Source organism: Bombina bombina, chromosome 9, assembly GCF_027579735.1.
Source record: "Bombina bombina isolate aBomBom1 chromosome 9, aBomBom1.pri, whole genome shotgun sequence".
Classification (NCBI taxonomy): Eukaryota; Metazoa; Chordata; class Amphibia; order Anura; family Bombinatoridae; genus Bombina; species Bombina bombina.
In genome coordinates, this window is record NC_069507.1 from 162,499,855 (window position 1) to 162,523,606 (window position 23,752).

At 39.1% G+C, this 23,752-nt stretch overlaps 1 protein-coding gene across 1 annotated transcript in view; it reads right to left on the bottom strand.

Annotated features, from left to right (window-relative positions):
* Positions 1–23,752, bottom strand: part of MFSD13A (major facilitator superfamily domain containing 13A) — a 152,278-nt gene that overhangs the window by 89,408 nt on the left and 39,118 nt on the right. Inside the window, exons 2-3 of the mRNA XM_053692469.1 lie at positions 17,405–17,628; positions 3,596–3,675 (exon numbers count right to left, since the gene is read on the bottom strand). Of these exons, the coding sequence (XP_053548444.1) occupies positions 3,596–3,675; positions 17,405–17,569 (245 nt within the window). The 5' untranslated portion in view covers positions 17,570–17,628. The remainder of the gene's footprint in view (positions 1–3,595; positions 3,676–17,404; positions 17,629–23,752) is intronic.

The following is a 23,752-nucleotide window of genomic DNA, read 5'->3' on the forward strand; positions in this document are numbered from 1 at the left end:
TACTAGCTGTATGCAGGTGAAGTTTGCTCAAACTTATTTAACTGACAGAAAAGTAATATATACTAAACCAGAGATAAATGCATGTTAAACTTTAGTGACAAACATTTCAATTTAATTTGTATTTGCTGCTAACTGAGCCTTTATATCAGCACTATGCACTGGGCTTGTCTCTCTTTCAAATACAGAAATGCAGGGAACACCACTTGGAGTAGTATCTGCCTTTTATCACTAGGGTCCATCTCGTCTGAGCAGAAAGGTTTATATTATCAAGCCGTTAAGACTTCAGAAAATCATAGCTATGTATCACAAGCTAAAAAAAGAGGTTTATAGAACTAGCGCTAAAAGACCTCGAAAGACCTCGAGGTCCTTTAGCGCTAATTCTATAAACCTCTTTTTTTCATACCTTTATCTCACTTGTTAGTGGTTACAAGTACACCCTCTTAGAATATGTGGAGTTCCTAGGAGCTGCTATATTCTAAGACAGCGCTCATTACCAAACCCTCATCTCTATGTGTATATATGTGTATATATATGTGTGTGTATATATATATATATATATATATATATATATATATATATATATATATATATATATATATATATATATATATATAATTATGCCACAGTGCAGTTGCTGTGAAATTACGTTCCAGTAACACAGTCTGTCTTAAAGGGACACAAAACCCAAAAATTTTCTTTCATGGTTCAGATAGAGAATACAATTATAAACAACTTTCTAATTTACTTCTATTATCTAATCTGTTTTATTCTCTTGCTATCATTTGTTGAAGGAGCAGCAATGCACTACTGGTTTCCAGCTGAACACATGGGGTGAGCCAATGACAATCAGTTTATATATGCAGCCACCAATCCACCGCTAGAACCTAGGTTCTCTGCTGCACATGAACTTGCCTAGATAAACATTTCAGCAAAGGATAACAAGAGAAAGAAGCAAATTAAATAATCTAAGTAAATTGGAGAGTTGTTTGAAATTGTATTCTCTATCTGAATCATGAAAGAAAAAATTTGGGTTTCATGTCCCTTTAACTCACAGGTCTTGACTTGACTTTCAATGTCATTTTCTAAATCAGTCTAAGTAAAAGTTTTCTTCAAAAAGGGAAATATTTTTAAAATACTAGAAAGCAAATTATATAACCTGCATATCTAATAGCTTTTTGGCATCCTTAGGGAGTTTTTTTTACATAAAAACAACAGGTAGTTAATATCCTTTAAAACTCTTGGGCTAACCACAGTCACCTTCATTTTACTTGTTCCTGACAAACTGTATGCAAGAGCATAAAAAAAAAAGAAACCAAATAGAAATAACCAGCTAAAAGGACACTAAATAAATGCTAGTTAGCATTATCTATTTAAGTAAAAAAAAACTAGCCTGAGGATAATATAGAGATTTATTTTTACAAATGTAAAGTGTTAGTGTTCATGATGCAGGAATTCAAGGCCAAAGAGTAACCTGTAAACTTGTTCTGAAGTCTACAAGAGGAAGGATAACATAATCCAGTGTATAAATTACAAACAAAGAAAAAAAACGTATTAAAGCCGCACTCCTACACTCCCAAAAACTCTTCTACATGTGCTAGCAGTCAAAAGAAATATGTAGAAAAAAAAAATAAAGAATGTAATTATAATACAATCAGGTTAAAGAAGGACTCAGGCTGCACCAACTAATGGAAAAAAAAAAAAATATTTTATATGTAACATCCTGGATCGGAGCGTACAGTTAGCATTAAGAGCCCGTGTGTGATTGTTAAGTGACTTTTTACATTCTAGATCCCGATATTCTCTGCAAATTACCTTCTATATTTTAAGGTGGATTCATTCCTCATTTGTGTAGTCTGGAGGGTGCTTATTGCACTAAGTTCTGCAATCAGATCTCTGCCTAATTAGGGACAGCATACACTGCAGCAAAGTTTGCGTTAAATATCCTGATTTGAGTTTTTGTCACATTTTATTGCTTTTGGTAACCGTTTTTGAAAATGTCTCAATAAAAATTTAAATATTCTTTCCATTAGTTGGTGCAGCATGAGTCATACTTTTTTTTTTTTTTTTAATAATTTTTTTTATTGAGATAGCTCAGAAAAACAATGAACAATAAATCATCATACATAGGGAATCAAGTGTCAGCATAAGACACCACTAATCATGTTACAATGGTTATACATATAAAACAGTTGGAGAGTGGGATTGTCAAGTAAAATTTAACATATAATAATTAAAGGCTTTTTGCAACCTAGACAAATAATACGTAGGAGAAAGTAGTGAAGCAAATATCTTAGGTTTCTTGGTACCGGTATAACAAGTATATCTCATTTCCAACCAGACTTTTCTCATTTTCTGTTTTATAACTTAAAATTCATTATCTCTCATAGTTTAATAGATCCAAAGGGGTAGGGGAAGGAAGGTAGGTGGTGAAGAGGGGGCGGGGGGGGGGGGGGGGTGTTTATCTTCCAATTTCAGGGGGGGAAATTTCTCAATCCAGGGTGTCCAGATCTCGTAATAGGAGTCCATTTTTCTAATACTGAATAGGAGTATGATTCCATTCTTAGAAGGAAGTTTACTGTTGCGATAATCTGCGTAATGGAGGGGGGTGTCGACAGTTTCCACGCTTTCGCTATTTCCAATTTAGCAGACATAGCAAGAAAGGGGATTTAAGTGACATTCTATGTGGCATGGTTGTTGGTGCACAAACGGGCTGGTCTGAGAATTTCAAAAACTGCTGATCTACTGGAATTTTCATGCACAACCATCTCTAGGGTTTACAGAGAATGGTCCGAAAAAGAGAAAATATCCAGTGAGTGGCAGTTGTGTGGAAGACAATGCCTTGTTGATCAGAGGAGAATGGGCAGACTGGTTCGAGATGATAGAAAGGCAACAGTAACTCAAATAACCACTTGTTACAACCAAGGTATGCAGAATACCATCTCTGAATGCACAACACGTCGAACCTTGAAGCAGATGGGCTACAGCAGCAGGAGACCACACCGGGTGCCACTTCTATCCACTAAGAACAGGAAACTGAGGCTATAATTTGCACAGGCTCACCAAAATTGGACAATAGAAGATTTGAAAAACGTTGCCTGGTCTGATGATTCTCGATTTCAGATGCAACATTCAGATGGCAGGGTCAGAATTTGGCGTAAACAACATGAAAGCATGGATCCATCCTGCCCTGTATCAACGGTTCAGGCTGGTGGTGTTATGGTGTGGGGAATATTTTCTTGGCACACTTTGGGCTTAGTACCAATTAAGCATTGTTTAAATGCCACGGCCTACCTGAGTATTGTTGCTGACCATGTCCTTTCCTTTAGGACTACAGTGTACCCATCTTCTGATGGCATACACAGATCCAGAGAGAGCAGAAGAGGTACACTTTGCGTTTCAATTGGCGACACATTATGGAGTACTGTGTTAGGGAATTCAGACACAGATAAAAAAAAAAAAAAAATCATATTGTAGCTTGCAGACTTTAGCATGAACCATTCGGGTTAAGAAGCTCAATTCTGATTAAAACAACAGAAAGCAATTAGCCCTGCAGCATGTTACAGATAGACCATTCATTTTCCTAACCAGAACTTACTGTTTCACGTTAAGGAACACACGATCACTTAGCCATCCAAACAGAGGGTCATTCAGGCTATTCCATATTAGAAAAATTGTCTGAAATGAGAAGAAAAAAAAATTAAGTCATTCACATAACAGGTAGAGAATATGTTTTTGTATTAAATGGTTAAGGGACAATCTGAAGACATTGCACGGCCTATCACTCTACATGTGCCTAACCAGTCAAAGTTCTAAATTCACAAGAAAATAAAAACACAGACAGTGAGAGAGGCAGGAGGCATAAGCCTCGAAGCTGAAAGCAAACCTGTCACTGTCTCAGCTAAATTCCCAACATTAATCTGCAGTCCTAGAGAAGCCTCGGCTTTAAGGGATATGAAACTCAAAAATATTATTTTGTTATTCAGACAGAGCATACAGTGTAAGATTTTCTAATATACAATTTTCTGTTATCCAAAGCACAAATTAAATTGCATAATTTAACATAAATCGGTGTTCTCCCCAGGACATTTTTAATGGGTGCACCATCCGGCTGATTTTACTGATGACCAACATTAAAGGGACATGAAACCCAAAAGTTTTCTTTCACGATTCAGATAGAGAATACAATTTTAAACAACATTCCAACTTACTTCTATTATCTAATTTGTTTAATTCTGTAGATAATCTTTGTTGAAAAAAACATAATTTATGCTTACCTGATAAATTCCTTTCTTCTGTTGTGTGATCAGTCCACGGGTCATCATTACTTCTGGGATATAACTCCTCCCCAACAGGAAATGCAAGAGGATTCACCCAGCAGAGCTGCATATAGCTCCTCCCCTCTACGTCAGTCCCAGTCATTCGACCAAGAATCAACGAGAAAGGAGTAACCAAGGGTGAAGTGGTGACTGGAGTATAATTTAAAAGATATTTACCTGCCTTAAAACAGGGCGGGCCGTGGACTGATCACACAACAGAAGAAAGGAATTTATCAGGTAAGCATAAATTATGTTTTCTTCTGTTATGTGTGATCAGTCCACGGGTCATCATTACTTCTGGGATACCAATACCAAAGCAAAAGTACACGGATGACGGGAGGGATAGGCAGGCTCATTATACAGAAGGAACCACTGCCTGAAGAACCTTTCTCCCAAAAATAGCCTCCGAAGAAGCAAAAGTGTCAAATTTGTAAAATTTGGAAAAAGTATGAAGCGAAGACCAAGTTGCAGCCTTGCAAATCTGTTCAACAGAGGCCTCATTCTTAAAGGCCCAAGTGGAAGCCACAGCTCTAGTGGAGTGAGCTGTAATTCTTTCAGGAGGCTGCTGTCCAGCAGTCTCATAGGCTAAACGTATTATGCTACGAAGCCAAAAAGAAAGAGAGGTAGCAGAAGCTTTTTGACCTCTCCTCTGTCCAGAGTAAACGACAAACAAGGAAGAAGTTTGGCGAAAATCTTTAGTTGCCTGCAAGTAGAACTTGAGGGCACGAACTACATCCAGATTGTGTAAAAGACGTTCCTTCTTTGAAGAAGGATTTGGACACAAGGATGGGACAACAATCTCTTGATTGATGTTCCTGTTAGTGACTACCTTAGGTAAGAACCCAGGTTTAGTACGCAGAACTACCTTGTCTGAGTGAAAAATCAGATAAGGGGAATCACAATGTAAGGCTGATAACTCAGAGACTCTTCGAGCCGAGGAAATAGCCATTAAAAACAGAACTTTCCAAGATAACATTTTTATATCAATGGAATGAAGGGGTTCAAACGGAACACCCTGTAAAACGTTAAGAACTAAGTTTAAACTCCATGGTGGAGCAACAGCTTTAAACACAGGCTTGATCCTAGCTAAAGCCTGACAAAAGGACTGGACGTCTGGATTTTCTGACAGACGTCTGTGTAACAAGATGGACAGAGCTGAAATCTGTCCCTTTAATGAACTAGCTGATAAACCCTTTTCTAAACCTTCTTGTAGAAAAGACAATATCCTAGCGATCCTAACCTTACTCCAGGAGTAACCTTTGGATTCGCACCAGTATAGGTATTTCCGCCATATTTTATGGTAAATCCTTCTGGTAACAGGCTTCCTAGCCTGAATCAGGGTATCAATAACCGACTCAGAAAAACCACGTTTTGATAAAATCAAGCGTTCAATTTCCAAGCAGTCAGCTTCAGAGAAGTTAGATTTTGATGTTTGAATGGACCCTGTATCAGAAGGTCCTGTCTTAGAGGTAGAGACCAAGGCGGACAGGATGACATGTCCACTAGATCTGCATACCAAGTCCTGCGTGGCCAAGCAGGTGCTATTAGAATTACTGATGCTCTCTCCTGTTTGATTTTGGCAATCAATCGAGGAAGCAGCGGGAAGGGTGGAAACACATAAGCCATCCTGAAGTTCCAAGGTGCTGTCAAAGCATCTATCAGAACTGCTCCCGGATCCCTGGATCTGGACCCGTAGCGAGGAAGTTTGGCGTTCTGGCGAGACGCCATGAGATCTATCTCTGGTTTGCCCCAACGTCGAAGTATTTGGGCAAAGACCTCCGGATGAAGTTCCCACTCCCCCGGATGAAGAGTCTGGCGACTCAAGAAATCCGCCTCCCAGTTCTCCACTCCCGGGATGTGGATTGCTGACAGGTGGCAAGAGTGAGACTCTGCCCAGCGAATTATCTTTGATACTTCCATCATTGCTAGGGAGCTTCTTGTCCCTCCCTGATGGTTGATGTAAGCTACAGTCGTGATGTTGTCCGACTGAAACCTGATGAACCCCCGAGTTATTAACTGGGGCCAAGCCAGAAGGGCATTGAGAACTGCTCTCAATTCCAGAATGTTTATTGGAAGGAGACTCTCTTCCTGATTCCATAGTCCCTGAGCCTTCAGAGAATTCCAGACAGCGCCCCAACCTAGTAGGCTGGCGTCTGTTGTTACAATTGTCCAGTCTGGCCTGCTGAATGGCATCCCCCTGGACAGGTGTGGCCGATAAAGCCACCATAGAAGAGAATTTCTGGTCTCTTGATTCAGATTCAGAGTAGGGGACAAATCTGAGTAATCCCCATTCCACTGACTTAGCATGCATAATTGCAGCGGTCTGAGGTGTAGGCGTGCAAAAGGTACTATGTCCATTGCCGCTACCATTAAGCCGATCACCTCCATGCATTGAGCTACTGACGGGTGTTGAATGGAATGAAGGACGCGGCATGCATTTTGAAGTTTTGTTAACCTGTCTTCTGTCAGGTAAATCTTCATTTCTACAGAATCTATAAGAGTCCCCAAGAATGGAACTCTTGTGAGAGGAAAGAGAGAACTCTTCTTTTCGTTCACTTTCCATCCATGCGACCTTAGAAATGCCAGAACTAACTCTGTATGAGACTTGGCAGTTTGAAAGCTTGAAGCTTGTATTAGAATGTCGTCTAGGTACGGAGCTACCGAAATCCCTCGCGGTCTTAGTACCGCTAGAAGGGCACCCAGAACCTTTGTGAAGATTCTTGGAGCCGTAGCCAATCCGAATGGAAGAGCTACAAACTGGTAGTGCCTGTCTAAGAAGGCAAACCTTAGATACCGGTGATGATCTTTGTGGATCGGTATGTGAAGGTAAGCATCCTTTAAATCCACTGTGGTCATGTACTGACCCTCTTGGATCATGGGTAAGATTGTCCGAATAGTTTCCATTTTGAACGATGGAACTCTTAGGAATTTGTTTAGAGTCTTTAAATCTAAGATTGGCCTGAAAGTTCCCTCTTTTTTGGGAACCACAAACAGGTTTGAGTAAAACCCTTGTCCTTGTTCCGACCACGGAACCGGATGGATCACTCCCATTGTTAACAGATCTTGTACGCAGCGTAGAAACGCTTCTTTCTTTATCTGGTTTGTTGACAACCTTGACAGATGAAATCTCCCTCTTGGGGGAGATAATTTGAAGTCTAGAAGGTATCCCTGAGATATGATCTCTAGTGCCCAGGGATCCTGAACATCTCTTGCCCAGGCCTGGGCGAAGAGAGAGAGTCTGCCCCCTACTAGATCCGGTCCCGGATCGGGGGCTCTCGGTTCATGCTGTCTTTGGGGCAGCAGCAGGTTTCCTGGCCTGCTTGCTTTTGTTCCAGGACTGGTTAGGCTTCCAGCCTTGCCTGTAACGAGCAACAGCTCCTTCCTGTTTTGGTGCAGTGGAGGTTGATGCTGCTCCTGTTTTGAAATTCCGAAAGGGACGAAAATTAGACTGTCTAGCCTTAGCTTTGGCCTTGTCTTGAGGTAGGGCGTGGCCCTTACCTCCCGTAATGTCAGCGATAATTTCTTTCAAACCGGGCCCGAATAAGGACTGCCCCTTGAAAGGTATATTAAGTAATTTGGACTTAGAAGTAACATCAGCTGACCAGGATTTCAGCCACAGTGCCCTGCGTGCCTGTATGGCGAATCCTGAGTTCTTAGCCGTAAGTTTGGTTAAATGTACTACGGCCTCCGAAATGAAAGAATTAGCTAGTTTAAGGACTCTAAGCCTGTCCGTAATGTCGTCTAGCGTAGAGGAACTAAGGTTCTCTTCAAGCGACTCAATCCAAAATGCTGCCGCAGCCGTAATCGGCGCGATACATGCAAGGGGTTGTAATATAAAACCTTGTTGAACAAACATTTTCTTAAGGTAACCCTCTAATTTTTTATCCATTGGATCTGAGAAAGCACAGCTATCCTCCACCGGGATAGTGGTACGCTTAGCTAAAGTAGAAACTGCTCCCTCCACCTTGGGGACCGTTTGCCATAAGTCCCGAGTGGTGGTGTCTATTGGAAACATCTTTCTAAATATTGGAGGGGGTGAGAACGGCACACCGGGTCTATCCCACTCCTTAGTAACAATTTCAGTTAGTCTCTTAGGTATAGGAAAAACGTCAGTACTCGCCGGTACCGCAAAGTATTTATCCAACCTACACAGTTTCTCTGGTATTGCAACGGTGTTACAATCGTTGAGAGCTGCTAAGACCTCCCCTAGTAGTACACGGAGGTTCTCCAATTTAAATTTAAAATTTGAAATATCTGAGTCCAATCTGTTTGGATCAGAACCGTCACCCACAGAATGAAGCTCTCCGTCCTCATGCTCTGCGAGCTGTGACGCAGTATCAGACATGGCCCTAGCATTGTCAGCGCACTCTGTTCTCACCCCAGAGTGATCACGCTTGCCTCTTAGTTCTGGTAATTTAGACAAAACTTCAGTCATAACAGTAGCCATATCTTGTAATGTTATCTGTAATGGCCGCCCAGATGTACTAGGCGCCAAAATATCACGCACCTCCCGGGCGGGAGATGCAGGTACTGTCGCGTGAGGCGAGTTAGTCGGCATAACTCTCCCCTCGCTGTTTGGTGAAATTTGTTCACATTGTACAGATTGACTTTTATTTAAAGTAGCATCAATACAGTTAGTACATAAATTTCTATTGGGCTCCACCTTGGCATTGGAACAAATGACACAGATATCTTCCTCTGAGTCAGACATGTTTAACACACTAGCAAAAAAAAAAAAAAAAAAAAAACTTACAACTTGGTTATAATCTTTTTTAGCAAAAAAAACGCACTGTGCCTCAAAGAGGTACTAACGATTAAATGACAGTTGAAATAATGAACTGAAAAACAGTTATAGCATCAAACTTTAAAACAACACAACTTTTAGCAAAGGTTTGTTCCCATTAGTAAAAAACAACACTAATTAAATTTGTACATAAGAAAACAAAACAACGTTTTTTATTCACAGTCACTATAAGAATTCTCACAGCTCTGCTGAGAGAATTTACCTCCCTTCAAAGAAGTTTGAAGACCCCTGAGATCTGTCAGAGATGAACCGGATCATGCAGGAAATATAAAATTAGCTGACTGGAATTTTTTGATGCGTAGCAAAGAGCGCCAAAAACGGCCCCTCCCTCTCCCACACAGCAGTGAAGAGAAACGAAACTGTCACAATTAAAGCAAAAAACTGCCAAGTGGAAAATAATGCCCAAGTATTTATTCACACAGTACCTCAGCAATGTAAACGATTCTACATTCCAGCAAAAACGTTTAACATGAGAATAGTTATTAAAAGGATTAGTGACCTTTAACACAGTAGTTCCGGTGAAATACCATCCCCAGAATACTGAAGTGTATACATACATGTCATTTTAACGGTATGGCAGGCTTTTCTCATCAATTCCATTCAGAAAATAAAAACTGCCACATACCTCAATGCAGATTCATCTGCCCGCTGTCCCCTGATCTGAAGCCTTTACCTCCCTCAGATGGTCGAGAACAGCAATATGATCTTAACGACTCCGGTTAAAATCATAGTAAAAAATCTCTGTCAGATTCTTCCTCAAACTCTGCCAGAGAAGTAATAACACGCTCCGGTGCTATTTTAAAATAACAAACTTTTGATTGAAGTCATAAAAACTAAGTATAATCACCATAGTCCTCTCACACATCCTATCTAGTCGTTGGGTGCAAGAGAATGACTGGGACTGACGTAGAGGGGAGGAGCTATATGCAGCTCTGCTGGGTGAATCCTCTTGCATTTCCTGTTGGGGAGGAGTTATATCCCAGAAGTAATGATGACCCGTGGACTGATCACACATAACAGAAGAAATAGCAATGCACACGGGTGAGCCAATCACGGGAGGTATCTGTGTGCAGCTACCAATCACCAGCTACTGAGCCTATCTAGATATGCTTTTAAACAAAGGATATCAAGATAATAAAGAAAATTAGATAATAGAAGGTCCACAGACAACAAGGCTAGCTACTGTCAAAGTTAGTATAAAGGCCTTTGTTTTGCAGTTGTTATCTCAAAGCCAATTAGGAACAGATATGTAGCAGAGTAAGCCTTGATACGTCAACATGGTGCATTTAAAGTTCTGAGAATTAGATGTATTAGAAAAGTATATACAAAAAAAAGTATGCATCTTACTGCCTTTCTATTGAAATAACTGCTATGTTTAAAATCTTTATTACAAATACATGTAATTAATTTGAACACATAAATAAAAACAAACAACAGATGTTATGTCCCAATAAGGTGGAGATTTAGCCCTTCCATAAAAAAAAGGATCACTAATGTTTATCAACAAAAGGGACATGGAACCCAAAAGTTTTCTTTCATGATTTAGATAGAGCAATTTTGAACAACTTTCACATGGCAGCAAACACTGCTGCCACCTTAAACTCTTCCAAATGTGAATTCTTGATGTCATTTAGTGCTCCAGATACATGCACGCTCCTGAGCCCGCCTACCTGCTTTTCAACAAAGGACACCAAGAAATCAACGTAAATTTGATAACAGAAGTAAATTTAAAACCCTTTTAAAAATCAGATCTATATGAATCATGAACAAAATGGGTATCATGTACATTTAAACTGTACTGACAGATCATAAAAGGAAATCAGACACTGTATGGGACATACAGAATGCCTTGGCTATGTTAAGGCTATCCTACAAGCTAATTAAGTGGACATGGTATCCAAAAGCACTTGGAAGTGATGCAGCAGAGCTGTAAAAAGCGGACTTGAAAAATATCACCTGAACATCTCTATGTCAAGGAGCCGTAGGAACGCGCATCTGGCATGTGCAGGCACAATCATGTTAAAAGGGAAATAAAACCCATGATTCGGATAGAACATTCAATTTTAAACAACTTTCCAATTTACTTCTATTATCAAATCTTCTATGATTTCTTGTTAGCCTTTGTTGAAAAGCAGAACAGTAAGCTCAGGAGTGTGCACGTGTCTGCAGCACTATATGGAAGCAGTTGTACAACAATATTATACATTAGCAAGAGCACTAGATGGCAGCACTATTCCTGTCATGTAGTGCTGCAGACGTGCACTCTACCTATCTGGATATCTCTTTAACAAAGAACAACATGAGAATGACGCAAAGTTGATAATAGAAGTAAACTGGAAACTTTTTTTAAATCTATTCTCTATCTGAATCAAGAAATAAATATTTTGTGTTTTATGTCCCTTTAAGGAAGTTTATTATATAAAAGTGTGACATCAGCACTATTGAAGCCGATTGGCTAGTTTTTCTTCAAAATGCAGCTGACAGCAGTTGTTCACAGCGAACTTACTATAGTGAGCTCAAGAAATTTTGAGGTAAAATATCTTCCTTTAAAGAGACATGAAACCCAAAGGTTTTCTCTTTCACGATTCAGATAGTGCATGAAGTTTTAAACAACTTTCTAATTTACTTCTATTCTCAAATTTGATTAATTCTCTTGATATCCTTTGCTGAAAAACATATCTAGATAGGCTCAGTAGCTTCTGATTGGTGGCTGCACATAGATGCCATGTGTGATTGTCTCATCCATTTCTATTTCTTTAACAAAGGATATCTAAAGAATGAATCAAATTACATAATAGAAGTAAATCGGAATGTTGTTTAAAAATTGTATTCTCTACCTGAATCATGAAATAAATATTTTGGGTTTAGTGTCCCTTCAAGCTTATACTTATAGGAAATATGGCAATCTTGTTGGGCCTGGTGATTTTATCTGCCATCAAAATCTATTTTTCTATATTTAATTAATCTCTTCCCCCCCCCCCCCCCTTTATGATTAAAGGTTGTGAGTTGTAAAACACATCTTTAAACACACACTAAGTGCCAATTTTCACTAAAATGTCATTCTGTATCTTCTTTTGATATCAATGTTCAAGCAAACCAGACATCCCGTCAGTAAAAGAAATAATTACACTGAGTAGAGTAACAGTAAAATGTGTGAGATAAGCAAGTTAGTCTGAAACAGAAATATGTTTGCCAGCTGTCCGATGCATTATAGAAAGTTTTAGAATCAATACATTAAACATGGGAAGAAAAAATACTTGACTCTCGTATAATAATTTAAAAATACTTGAAGTTCTTAGTTAAAGACAGCTAAGTCTTACAGCCAATGACAATTATGTAAAACTCTAAGTAAATAATTGTTACACATTTACAAGGTTTCTTTAGTGATAGAAACAAAAAAACAACACTAACTTACATAAAGAGGAAAACGTTAGGGTTCTTAACATGACATGTTGCCCCGCTAATCCGAAATTATCTTAACTTTAAAAGCACATTAAACACTAAATAAATGCCAGAAAGAATAAAGCATTCAAAGAAAAGATTAGTCTGAGAATAATATGTAGATGTAATTTTTAAAGTTTAATTTGTTGTTTAAATATTGACAAAATAAGTGTAAAGTTTTAGTGTCTATAAAACAATGGGAGATGCCATGTTGTAACTTAGGTTACCTTCTCTGCTGTGGCCAATTAGGGATAGTTAGAAATAGGTCACTAGAGTGTGCAGCCAATGGCTGGGTGTAATATAACAGTGTTCTGCATTTCCATTTTAAACAGGAACTGAAAAGATCACAATTTCAGAATGGAATTACAGGAAAAGGGGGCACAATAAAGAATGAAAGCATATTGCAGAGTTTTTAATATATACAATTTATCATTTTATTTTACCTTCTCAAAGTGTTTAATGTCCCTTTAAAAGGGACAGTATAGACCAAATAAATAATTCCGAGAAGCATCCTGCAACTGGTCCCACATCTATAAGCTTGTAAGAAGTACATAAAACATTTAAATATTCATTGTTTTTTAAGAGCCAAAAATGGCTGGCAAGCTCCGCCACCCATTAAACATATATTTTGGTATGTGGAGTTTCTCCAATCACGATTGACTCTTAAATATGTTTTCCTACTCTCACATGCTAATTTGTGCATGTGCAATTTGTAATAGCTAACTGAAAAATATTAAACGTGCACTGCTAAACTGTCATACAAGAAACAGGAAGAAAGCTGAGGGCGGAGCTTGACATCCATTTTCAGCTGCTAACAAATGATTATTTAAAACAATCATCTACTTTTTACAAGCTTATTGATGTGGAACCCGTTGCAAGATGCTCGTCTGGTATGTAACAATAAGTAATAAAGAATAAGTACTGGGTCTAAACTGTCCCTTTAAAGGGGCATTAACGGGACAATAAACACCTTGAGATTTGTATATAAAATGTTTAGTTTTGCATAATGAAACAACTTTGCAATATATTGTCATTATTTGACACCTTCCGTCATGTAATCTTTCCTGCTTCCAATACAGTATACAAAAAAAAAGAAAGAAAAAAGTTCCAATTTACTTCTGTTATCAAATTTACTTTTGTTCTCTTTGTATCCTTTGTAGGAAGACTAGGGCGTGGGCACGAGCCTGGGGTACTATATGGCAGTTGTTTTGCACAAATTCTTTTAACAATGTAATGTTATATTTTGCAAACACTGCTGCCATGTAGTGCTCTAAAGCATTCCTGCAAAATAGCTGTCATATAGTGATCCAGACACCCGCACGCTACCTACCTAGGTATTCACATACATTTACAAAGAGTACCATGAGAACAAAGTAAAATTGATAATAGAAGTAATTTGAAATCATTTTTAAAATTGTACACTAAGTGAATCATGAAAGAAGAAAAAATGGGTTTCACTTCCCTTTAGTGTTAGGATCCCTGCATGATTATAAAGCCTGGTAGATATACATGCTATTGTTGTTCGTCGTACTCACACTTCCTGTTTCCTATTCATTGGTATTATAAGATCCACAGAACAATATATACATAGTCTGAGACAGACCTTGCATGGCTTCTTTCATGCAACAGTGTGTTTGCAAGAGGCTATAATCCAATAAGTTTTCTAACTATTTAAAAAAACAAACAAACAAACAAACAAACAAACTGTCCCCTTAAAGGGACACTGAATCCAATTTTTTTCTTTCATGATTCAGAATTTACTCCTATTATCAATTTTTCTTCGTTCTCTTGCTATCTTTATTTGAAAAAGAAGGAATCTAAGCTAAGGAGCCAGCAAATTTTTGGCTCAGAACCATGGACACAATGGTTTATTGGTGCTGTCCAATCAGCAAGGACAACCCAGGATGTTAATCAAAAATGGGCCGGCATCTAAACATACATTCTTGCTTTTCAAATAAACATACCAAGAGAATGAAGAAAATTTGATAATAGGAGTAAATTAGAAAGTTGCTTAAAATTGCATAAAATTTGGGTTCAGTGTCCCTTTAAAAGGGACATTAAAGTGTAAAAATAGCACACGCTAATTCATTAGGACATGTAACTTTTGCACTAGCGACCAATGTATTGCTATGCGTTTCATTTCTACAAAGAGATTAAACACATAGTTCAAGTAACACTTGTGAGCCACACAGCACTGCTAGTCTGGAGAAGATACAGCTGATAAATGAATCAGGCGCGGCAGTCACATGACCCAGATGAACTGCTGCTTACTGGCTTAGCAGCTTAGAGCAGGCCTCAAAATTTTCACTCTTTACTAGCCATTGGCGAGTGGAAATTTAATGGTGGCGAGTAAAAGTTAGTGAAAAAATGTACACTCCTATTGCAGCATTGACAAACATACATTTTGGGCTATGTGCTAAACATATTATCTGAAGCGATATTATATATCCTAGAAAGGGCAAGGATATGTTATTCCTCTAGGGCTGTAGGAACCCCATTAGTGCTTAGACTGTTACTACTGAGAGGGCAAACGGGGGGCAGAGAGAGAGAAAGATTGGAGACGAAAAGTAATAGTAAAGAAGATAGCTTTAGGAGAGAGTGGAGAGAAAAAAAAAAAGAAAAAAGAAAGAGTAACAAGATATGAAAGAGGGGAAAGAAAAGATATGGCCCTAGAGATAAGGGAGAGGGTAAAAAGAGAGATTGAAGAGAGAAGGGAGGAGAGATAGATAGTTATGAGAGAGAAGGAAGAGATGATAATTATTAAAAAGAAAATCTCCAGGTCTGCAATGACCTTCCATGACTGTCAGGACTCTCTCCACTCTCTCACTTCAACAACTTCCTATTTCTATCCAGCTTATGTCTTACCCAGAACCACCAAGTTGATGTTGCTTACTGCTATGCACTTATTTTTGTTAAAATTACTGTATGTAGCATTATTTAATTTTTCTAAAATAACAAATATTAAAAATGACTGCACAATAATGTGTTTCACAATGGCTAAAGATACACAAAGAGGGGGTGGAGTAGTGGATGTGGTGTGGGTAGGCTCAGAAGTGGTGAGTAACATTTTGGCCTGGCTAGTAACTTACAACCTGAAAGTTTGAGCCCTGGCTTAGAGTATGCCATTTCAGCATTGTAGTGTCCATTTAATCAGTCCTACCCACTAAGAAGTATTTTATGTATATAAAACAAAAGCTGTGTGGTTAAGGCAATATCTGAAATTGCATGAGTTGTAAGGAGAGGCTGTGCAGTGGTATGTAGTTCACTGCTGGGCATAATGTGCAGGCAAACAGCTCAGAGTAGAGCTATAACAGTGTAGTGTACTGCAGAGCACCAAGTCCCCAGGCAACGTGACACCACGGATATTCAGGAGGAGGCAATAGCCTAGTGTGCACTGCAAGCACCCAGAAACAGGAGGATGTTTAGTGTTACTGCAGCACCACAGGGCCCTAGGCAAACTGATACGTTAGGCACCCAAGAACTGGAAACCGTTTAATGCTATTGTAGTACCAACCTGACACTGAAGTAGGGCTGGGCGATTAACCACATATGCAGTTTTAAGCCGCGATTAACCGCTGTGATTTAAAAACCGAGAGTCCGCATTTTTATGGGGGGGCGGGGCCTGGGGGGAAATCCCGTCACAACGATCGTGCCGTGTGCAGGTCAGTCCCAGGTCCCGGGCACCTTCGTTCCAGGACAATGCAGTTTCCTGGAATGGAAAGCCGCCTGCCAGTGACGTCACACCCCAGGCAGCTCAGCAGAGTGATCCGCTACCTGCGTGCCCTTCTCCTCGCTTGGCTCCCCGTGTGCTGCAGCGGAATAGGCTTTGGCAAGATTTCACCGCAGAGACTAATGGGGTATGTAGTTCCTATCGCTAGTAATTCTGGGATATGTATGCTTCGGCAGGATCTCACCACAGGGACTATTGGGCTATGGGCTGTTTAGTTGTTATCATTAGTGCTTTTGGGATATGTAGGTGTCAGACGGAGCACAAGGCCACAGGTACAGCGTGGGTATTTTTGGGATGTGCATTTTTGGTACATATGGGATACGTAGGCATCAGCAAGTTTTCAGCACAAGCTCTATATAGATCACGACCCCGTGTTAGCAGCAGTAATGTTTGCTTATGTAGTTCCGTGCTCGGGTGGTGTTCAGCTGTACAACTGTACAGAGCATATACTAATATTCACCACATATTGTATATAGAAACACCAATTGTAATGCTTACTTTCATGTAGATACTGTTTGTGCCACTGTGTGTAAGAATTATATATTATATGAAACTAAACCACGTTTTGTTTATTATTGCTTTTATCTAAGTCTTCTAATGTGCAGTAGCTGTACCTAGCAGCAGTCATGTGAGAGTGTTTTAGTCATTTTTAAGAAAATCACGATTTTTTGGGTACAAAATCACAATTTTCATTTTTGCCTATATCGCCCAGCCCTACACTGAAGGCACGCAGGAAACGGTTTAGCATTACCAGGGCGCGCTGGGTCAAGCGTTACTGCTGTGCACCTGGTTTTCGCAGACTGACATTGCCGGGGACCTGTGAAGAGGAAACAGGTAATAGTTTCCAAGCATCACCCAGAGAAGATGCACTTGGCCATCTGCTATGGCAGTATAACTACATTCAATATTTTAGGCTCTAGGCCCAGAGTTTAATGAGCCATGAGTGCCCTTGTCAGGTGGGTTTCTAAAACTCTAACCGAAAAAAAAGAAATAAAATGTAAAAACTAGGTGCCTGCTACATGCCATTAAAACAGTATTTTAAAGGTAAAACATTGAATATTTATCTTGGAGTCAACTAAGCATATACATTACATAAAGGAAATACAGACTCACCTCTCCAATCCAGAAGGACATTTTGTCAATTTTGTAGACAGAAACAAACGTATCAACATAGTACAAGAGGAAAACATTGTGCAGGACAGAAATGAAAAATGCCAGCGAGCCATATAATACGGGTGTAGGGAGGTGGAAAATGGCAGCAAGAAATCGTAAACCCATGGTAAGGTTTTCAGCAGTATTCTATTGTCCTATCTGGTGCGTCATGTCTGGTCATCTTCCTAAAAAACACAAAATACAAAACAAAAAGGTGAGTAAAACACGTACAACAAAAACAGTGGTATTATATTAAAACTATACATGGTGTTTGCTTTATTCTGTTTCCCTGGGGACATAGCTGAAGAGAGCCAGCCAGCCAACAGTGCAATAACATCTTCTAGCACATAAGTGCATTTTGTTTTTGCACTTTTATGACTTTTTAAAAAACAAAGCGGCACAGGAGTCAACATTAAACCCAAATTTTTTTCTTTCATGGTTTAGACAGGGCATGCAATTTTAGGCAACTTTCTAATTTACTTCTATTATCTAATTTGCTTCATTCTCTTGATATTCTTTGCTGAAAAGCATATCTTAATAGGCTCAGAAGCTGATTGGTGGCTGCACATAGATGCCTCATGTGATTGGCTCACCCATGTGCATTGCTATTTCTTAAACCTAGGATATCTAAAGAATGAAGCAAATTAGATAATAGAAGTAAATTGGAATGTTGCTTAACATTTTATTCTCTATCTGAATAATGAAAGAAAAAATGTGGGTTTAATGTCCTTTTAAACTTTCATGATTAATATGGAGGAAACACCTTTCCAGTTTACTTTTATTATGAACATTTATCACTTACTCTTTATTTGAAACTTAGCCGCTTTCCCCATCAGCATACTGAGGTAGGCCCAGGAGCATGCACGTGTCTGACATATGTATAAAATGTGCACGCTCCTAAACTACCTCTGTTTGTTCTTATGGGAGCTAATTTTCAACAAAGATGGTGTAAATTTGATAATAAAAGTAAAACCTTTTTTGTCTGAAGCATGAAAATGTACATTTCTGGAGCAGTACATGATAGGAAACACTTCTGCTACTTACTGGTCTAGCAAATGTGTAAAAACATAATTTATGTAAGAACTTACCTGATAAATTCATTTCTTTCATATTAGCAAGAGTCCATGAGCTAGTGACGTATGGGATATACATTCCTACCAGGAGGGGCAAAGTTTCCCAAACCTCAAAATGCCTATAAATACACCCCTCACCACACCCACACATCAGTTTAACGAATAGCCAAGAAGTGGGGTGATAAAAAAAGTGCGAAAGCATATAAAATAAGGAATTGGAAAAGTTGTGCTTTATACAAAAAAATCATAACCACCAAAAAGGGTGGGCCTCATGGACTCTTGCTAATATGAAAGAAATGAATTTATCAGGTAAGTTCTTACATAAATTATGTTTTCTTTCATGTAATTAGCAAGAGTCCATGAGCTAGTGACGTATGGGATAATGACTACCCAAGATGTGGATCTTTCCACGCAAGAGTCACTAGAGAGGGGAGGGATAAAATAAAGACAGCCAATTCCTGCTGAAAATAATCCACACCCAAAATAAAGTTTAATGAAAACATAAGCAGGAGATTCAAACTGAAACTGCTGCCTGAAGTACTTTTCTACCAAAAACTGCTTCAGAAGAAGAAAACACATCAAAATGGTAGAATTTAGTAAAAGTATGCAAAGAGGACCAAGTTGCTGCTTTGCAAATCTGATCAACCGAAGCCTCATTCCTAAACGCCCAGGAAGTAGAAACTGACCTAGTAGAATGAGCTGTAATCCTTTGAGGCGGAGTTTTACCCGACTCGACATAAGCATGGTGAATTAAGGATTTCAACCAAGATGCCAAAGAAATGGCAGAAGCTTTCTGACCTTTCCTAGAACCGGAAAAGATGACAAATAGACTAGAAGTCTTACGGAAAGACTTAGTAGCCTCAACATAATATTTCAAAGCTCTAACAACATCCAAAGAATGCAACGATTTCTCCTTAGAATTCTTAGGATTAGGACATAATGAAGGAACCACAATTTCTCTACTAATGTTGTTGGAATTCACAACCTTAGGTAAAAATTCAAAAGAAGTTCGCAACACCGCCTTATCCTGATGAAAAATCAGAAAAGGAGACTAACAAGAAAGAGCAGATAATTCAGAGACTCTTCTGGCAGAAGAGATGGCCAAAAGGAACAAAACTTTCCAAGAAAGTAATTTAATGTCCAATGAATGCATGGGTTCAAAAGGAGGAGCTTGAAGAGCCCTCAGAACCAAATTCAAACTCCAAGGAGGAGAAATTGACTTAATGACAGGTTTTATACCAACCAAAGCTTGTACAAAACAATGAATATCAGGAAGATTAGCAATCTTTCTGTGAAAAAGAACAGAAAGAGCAGAGATTTGTCCTTTCAAGGAACTTGCGGACAAACCTTTATCTAAACCATCCTGAAGAAACTGTAAAATTCTCGGAATTCTAAAAGAATGCCAGGAAAAATGATGAGAAAGACACCAAGAAATATAAGTCTTCCAGACTCTATAATATATCTCTCTAGATACAGATTTACGAGCCTGTAACATAGTATTAATCACAGAGTCAGAGAAACCTCTTTGACCAAGAATCAAGCGTTCAATCTCCATACCTTTAAATTTAAGGATTTGAGATCCTGATGGAAGAAAGGACCTTGTGACAGAAGGTCTGGTCTTAACGGAAGAGTCCACGGCTGGCAAGAGGCCATCCGGACAAGATCCGCATACCAAAACCTGTGAGGCCATGCTGGAGCTACCAGCAGAACAAACGAGCATTCCTTCAGAATCTTGGAGATCACTCTTGGAAGAAGAACTAGAGGCGGAAAGATATAGGCAGGATGATACTTCCAAGGAAGTGATAATGCATCCACTGCCTCCGCCTGAGGATCCCGGGATCTGGACAGATACCTGGGAAGTTTCTTGTTTAGATGAGAAGCCATCAGATCTATTTCTGGGAGTTCCCACATTTGAACAATCTGAAGAAATACCTCTGGGTGAAGAGACCATTCGCCCGGATGCAACGTTTGGCGACTGAGATAATCCGCTTCCCAATTGTCTATACCTGGGATATGAACCGCAGAGATTAGACAGGAGCTGGATTCCGCCCAAACCAGAATTCGAGATACTTCTTTCATAGCCAGAGGACTGTGAGTCCCTCCTTGATGATTGATGTATGCCACAGATGTGACATTGTCTGTCTGAAAACAAATGAACGACTCTCTCTTCAGAAGAGGCCAAGACTGAAGAGCTCTGAAAATTGCACGGAGTTCCAAAATATTGATCGGTAATCTCACCTCCTGAGATTCCCAAACCCCTTGTGCCGTCAGAGACCCCCACACAGCTCCCCAACCTGTAAGACTTGCATCTGTTGAGATTATAGTCCAGGTCGGAAGAACAAAAGAAGCCCCCTGAATTAAACGATGGTGATCTGTCCACCACGTCAGAGAATGTCGGACAATCGGTTTTAAAGATATTGAGATATCTTTGTGTAAACCCTGCACCATTGGTTCAGCATACAGAGCTGAAGAGGTCGCATGTGAAAACGAGCAAAGGGGATCGCGTCCGATGCAGCAGTCATAAGACCTAGAATTTCCATGCATAAGGCTACCGAAGGGAATGATTGTGACTGAAGGTTTCGACAAGCTGAAATCAATTTTAGACGTCTCTTGTCTGTCAGAGACAGAGTCATGACACTGAATCTATCTGGAACCCTAAAAAGGTTACCCTTGTCTGAGGAATCAATGAACTTTTTAGTGAATTGATCCTCCAACCATGATCTTGAAGAAACAACACAAGTTGATTTGTATGAGATTCTGCTAAATGTGAAGACTGAGCAAGTACCAAGATATCGTCCAAATAAGGAAATACCACAATACCCTGTTCTCTGATTACAGACAGAAGGGCACCGAGAACCTTTGTAAAAATTCTTGGAGCTGTAGCTAGGCCAAACGGCAGAGCCACAAACTGGTAATGCTTGTCCAGGAAAGAGAATCTCAGGAACTGATAGTGAGCTGGATGAATCGGAATATGCAGATATGCATCCTGTAAATCTATTGTAGACATATAATGCCCTTGCTGAACAAAAGGCAATATAGTCCTTACAGTTACCATTTTGAATGTTGGTATCCTTACATAACGATTCAATATTTTTAGATCCAGAACTGGTCTGAAGGAATTCTCCTTCTTGGGTACAATGAAGAGATTCGAATAAAACCCCAGCCCCTGTTCAAAAACTGGAACTGGCATAATTACTCCAGCCAACTCTAGATCTGAAACACATTTCAGAAATGCTTGAGCTTTCACTGGGTTTACTGGGACACGGGAAAGAAAAAATCTCTTTGCAGGAGGTCTTATCTTGAAACCAATTCTGTACCCTTCTGAAACAATGTTCTGAATCCAAAGATTGTGAACAGAATTGATCCAAATTTCTTTGAAAAAACGTAATCTGCCCCCTACCAGCTGAGCTGGAATGAGGGCCGCACCTTCATGTGGACTTAGAAGCTGGCTTTGCTTTTCTAGAAGGCTTGGATTTATTCCAGACTGGAGATGGTTTCCAAACTGAAACTGCTCCTGAGGATGAAGGATCAGGCTTTTGTTCTTTGTTGAAACGAAAGGAACGAAAACGATTATTAGCCCTGTTTTTACCTTTAGATTTTTTATCCTGTGGTAAAAAAGTTCCTTTCCCACCAGTAACAGTTGAGATAATAGAATCCAACTGAGAACCAAATAATTTATTACCCTGGAAAGAAAGGGAAAGTAGAGTTGATTTAGAAGACATATCAGCATTCCAAGTTTTAAGCCATAAAGCTCTTCTAGCTAGAGACATAAACCTGACATCAACTCTGATAATATCAAAAATGGCATCACAGATAAAATTATTAGCATGTTGAAGAAGAATAATAATATTATGAGAATCATGATCTGTTACTTGTTGCGCTAAAGTTTCCAACCAAAAAGTTGAAGCTGCAGCAACATCAGCCAATGATATAGCAGGTCTAAGAAGATTACCTGAACACAGATAAGCTTTTCTTAGAAAGGATTCAATTTTCCTATCTAAAGGATCCTTAAAGGAAGTACCATCTGCCGTAGGAATAGTAGTACGTTTAGCAAGGGTAGAAATAGCCCCATCAACTTTAGGGATTTTGTTCCAAAACTCTAATCTGTCGGACGGTACAGGATATAATTGCTTAAAACGTTTAGAAGGAGTAAATTAATTACCCAAATTATTCCATTCTCTGGAAATTACTTCAGAAATAGCACCAGGAACAGGAAAAACTTCTGGAATAACCACAGGAGATCTAAAGACCTTGTCTAAACGTTTAGATTTAGTATCAAGGGGACCAGAATCCTCAATTTCTAATGCAATTAGGACTTCTTTAAGTAAAGAACGGATAAATTCCATTTTAAATAAATATGACGATTTATCAGCATCAACCTCGGAGACAGAATCCTCTGTATCAGAAGAATCATTAGAATCAGAATGATGATGTTCATTTAAAAATTCATCTGTATAAAGAGAAGTTTTAAAAGACTTTTTATGTTTACCAGAAGGAGGAACAACAGACATAGCCTTCTTAATGGATTCAGAAACAAAATCTCATGTTATCAGGAACACTCTGAACATTAGATGTTGATGGAACTGCAACAGGTAATGGTACTTTACTAAAGGAAATATTTTCTGCATTAACAAGTTTGTCATGACATTTAATACAAACAACAGCTGGAGGAACAACTACCAAAAGTTTACAGCAGATACACTTAGCTTTGGTAGTTCCAGCACCAGGCAGCGATTTTCCAGTAGTATCTTCTGACTCAGTTGCAACTTGGGACATCTTGCAAAATGTAATAGAAAAAACAACATATAAAGCAAAATTGATCAAATTCCTTAAATGACAGTTTCAGGAATGGGAAAAAATGCCAGTGAACAAGCTTCTAGCAACCAGAAGCAACAAATAATGAGACTTAAATAAAGTGGAGACAAATTTGACGCCCACAATATTTGGCGCCTAAATGCTATTAGCGCCAAAAATGACGCCACGTCCGGAACGCCGACATTTTTGGCGCGAAAAACGTCAAAAATGACGCAACTTCCGGCGACACGTATGATGCCGGAAATAAAAAAAAATTTTCGCGCCAAGAAAGTCCGCGCCAAGAATGACGCAATAAAATGAAGCATTTTCAGCCCCCCGCGAGCCTAACAGCCCACAGGGAAAAAGTCAAATTTTAAGGTAAGATAAAAATGATATATTCAAATGCATTATCCCAAATATGAAACTGACTGTCTGAAATAAG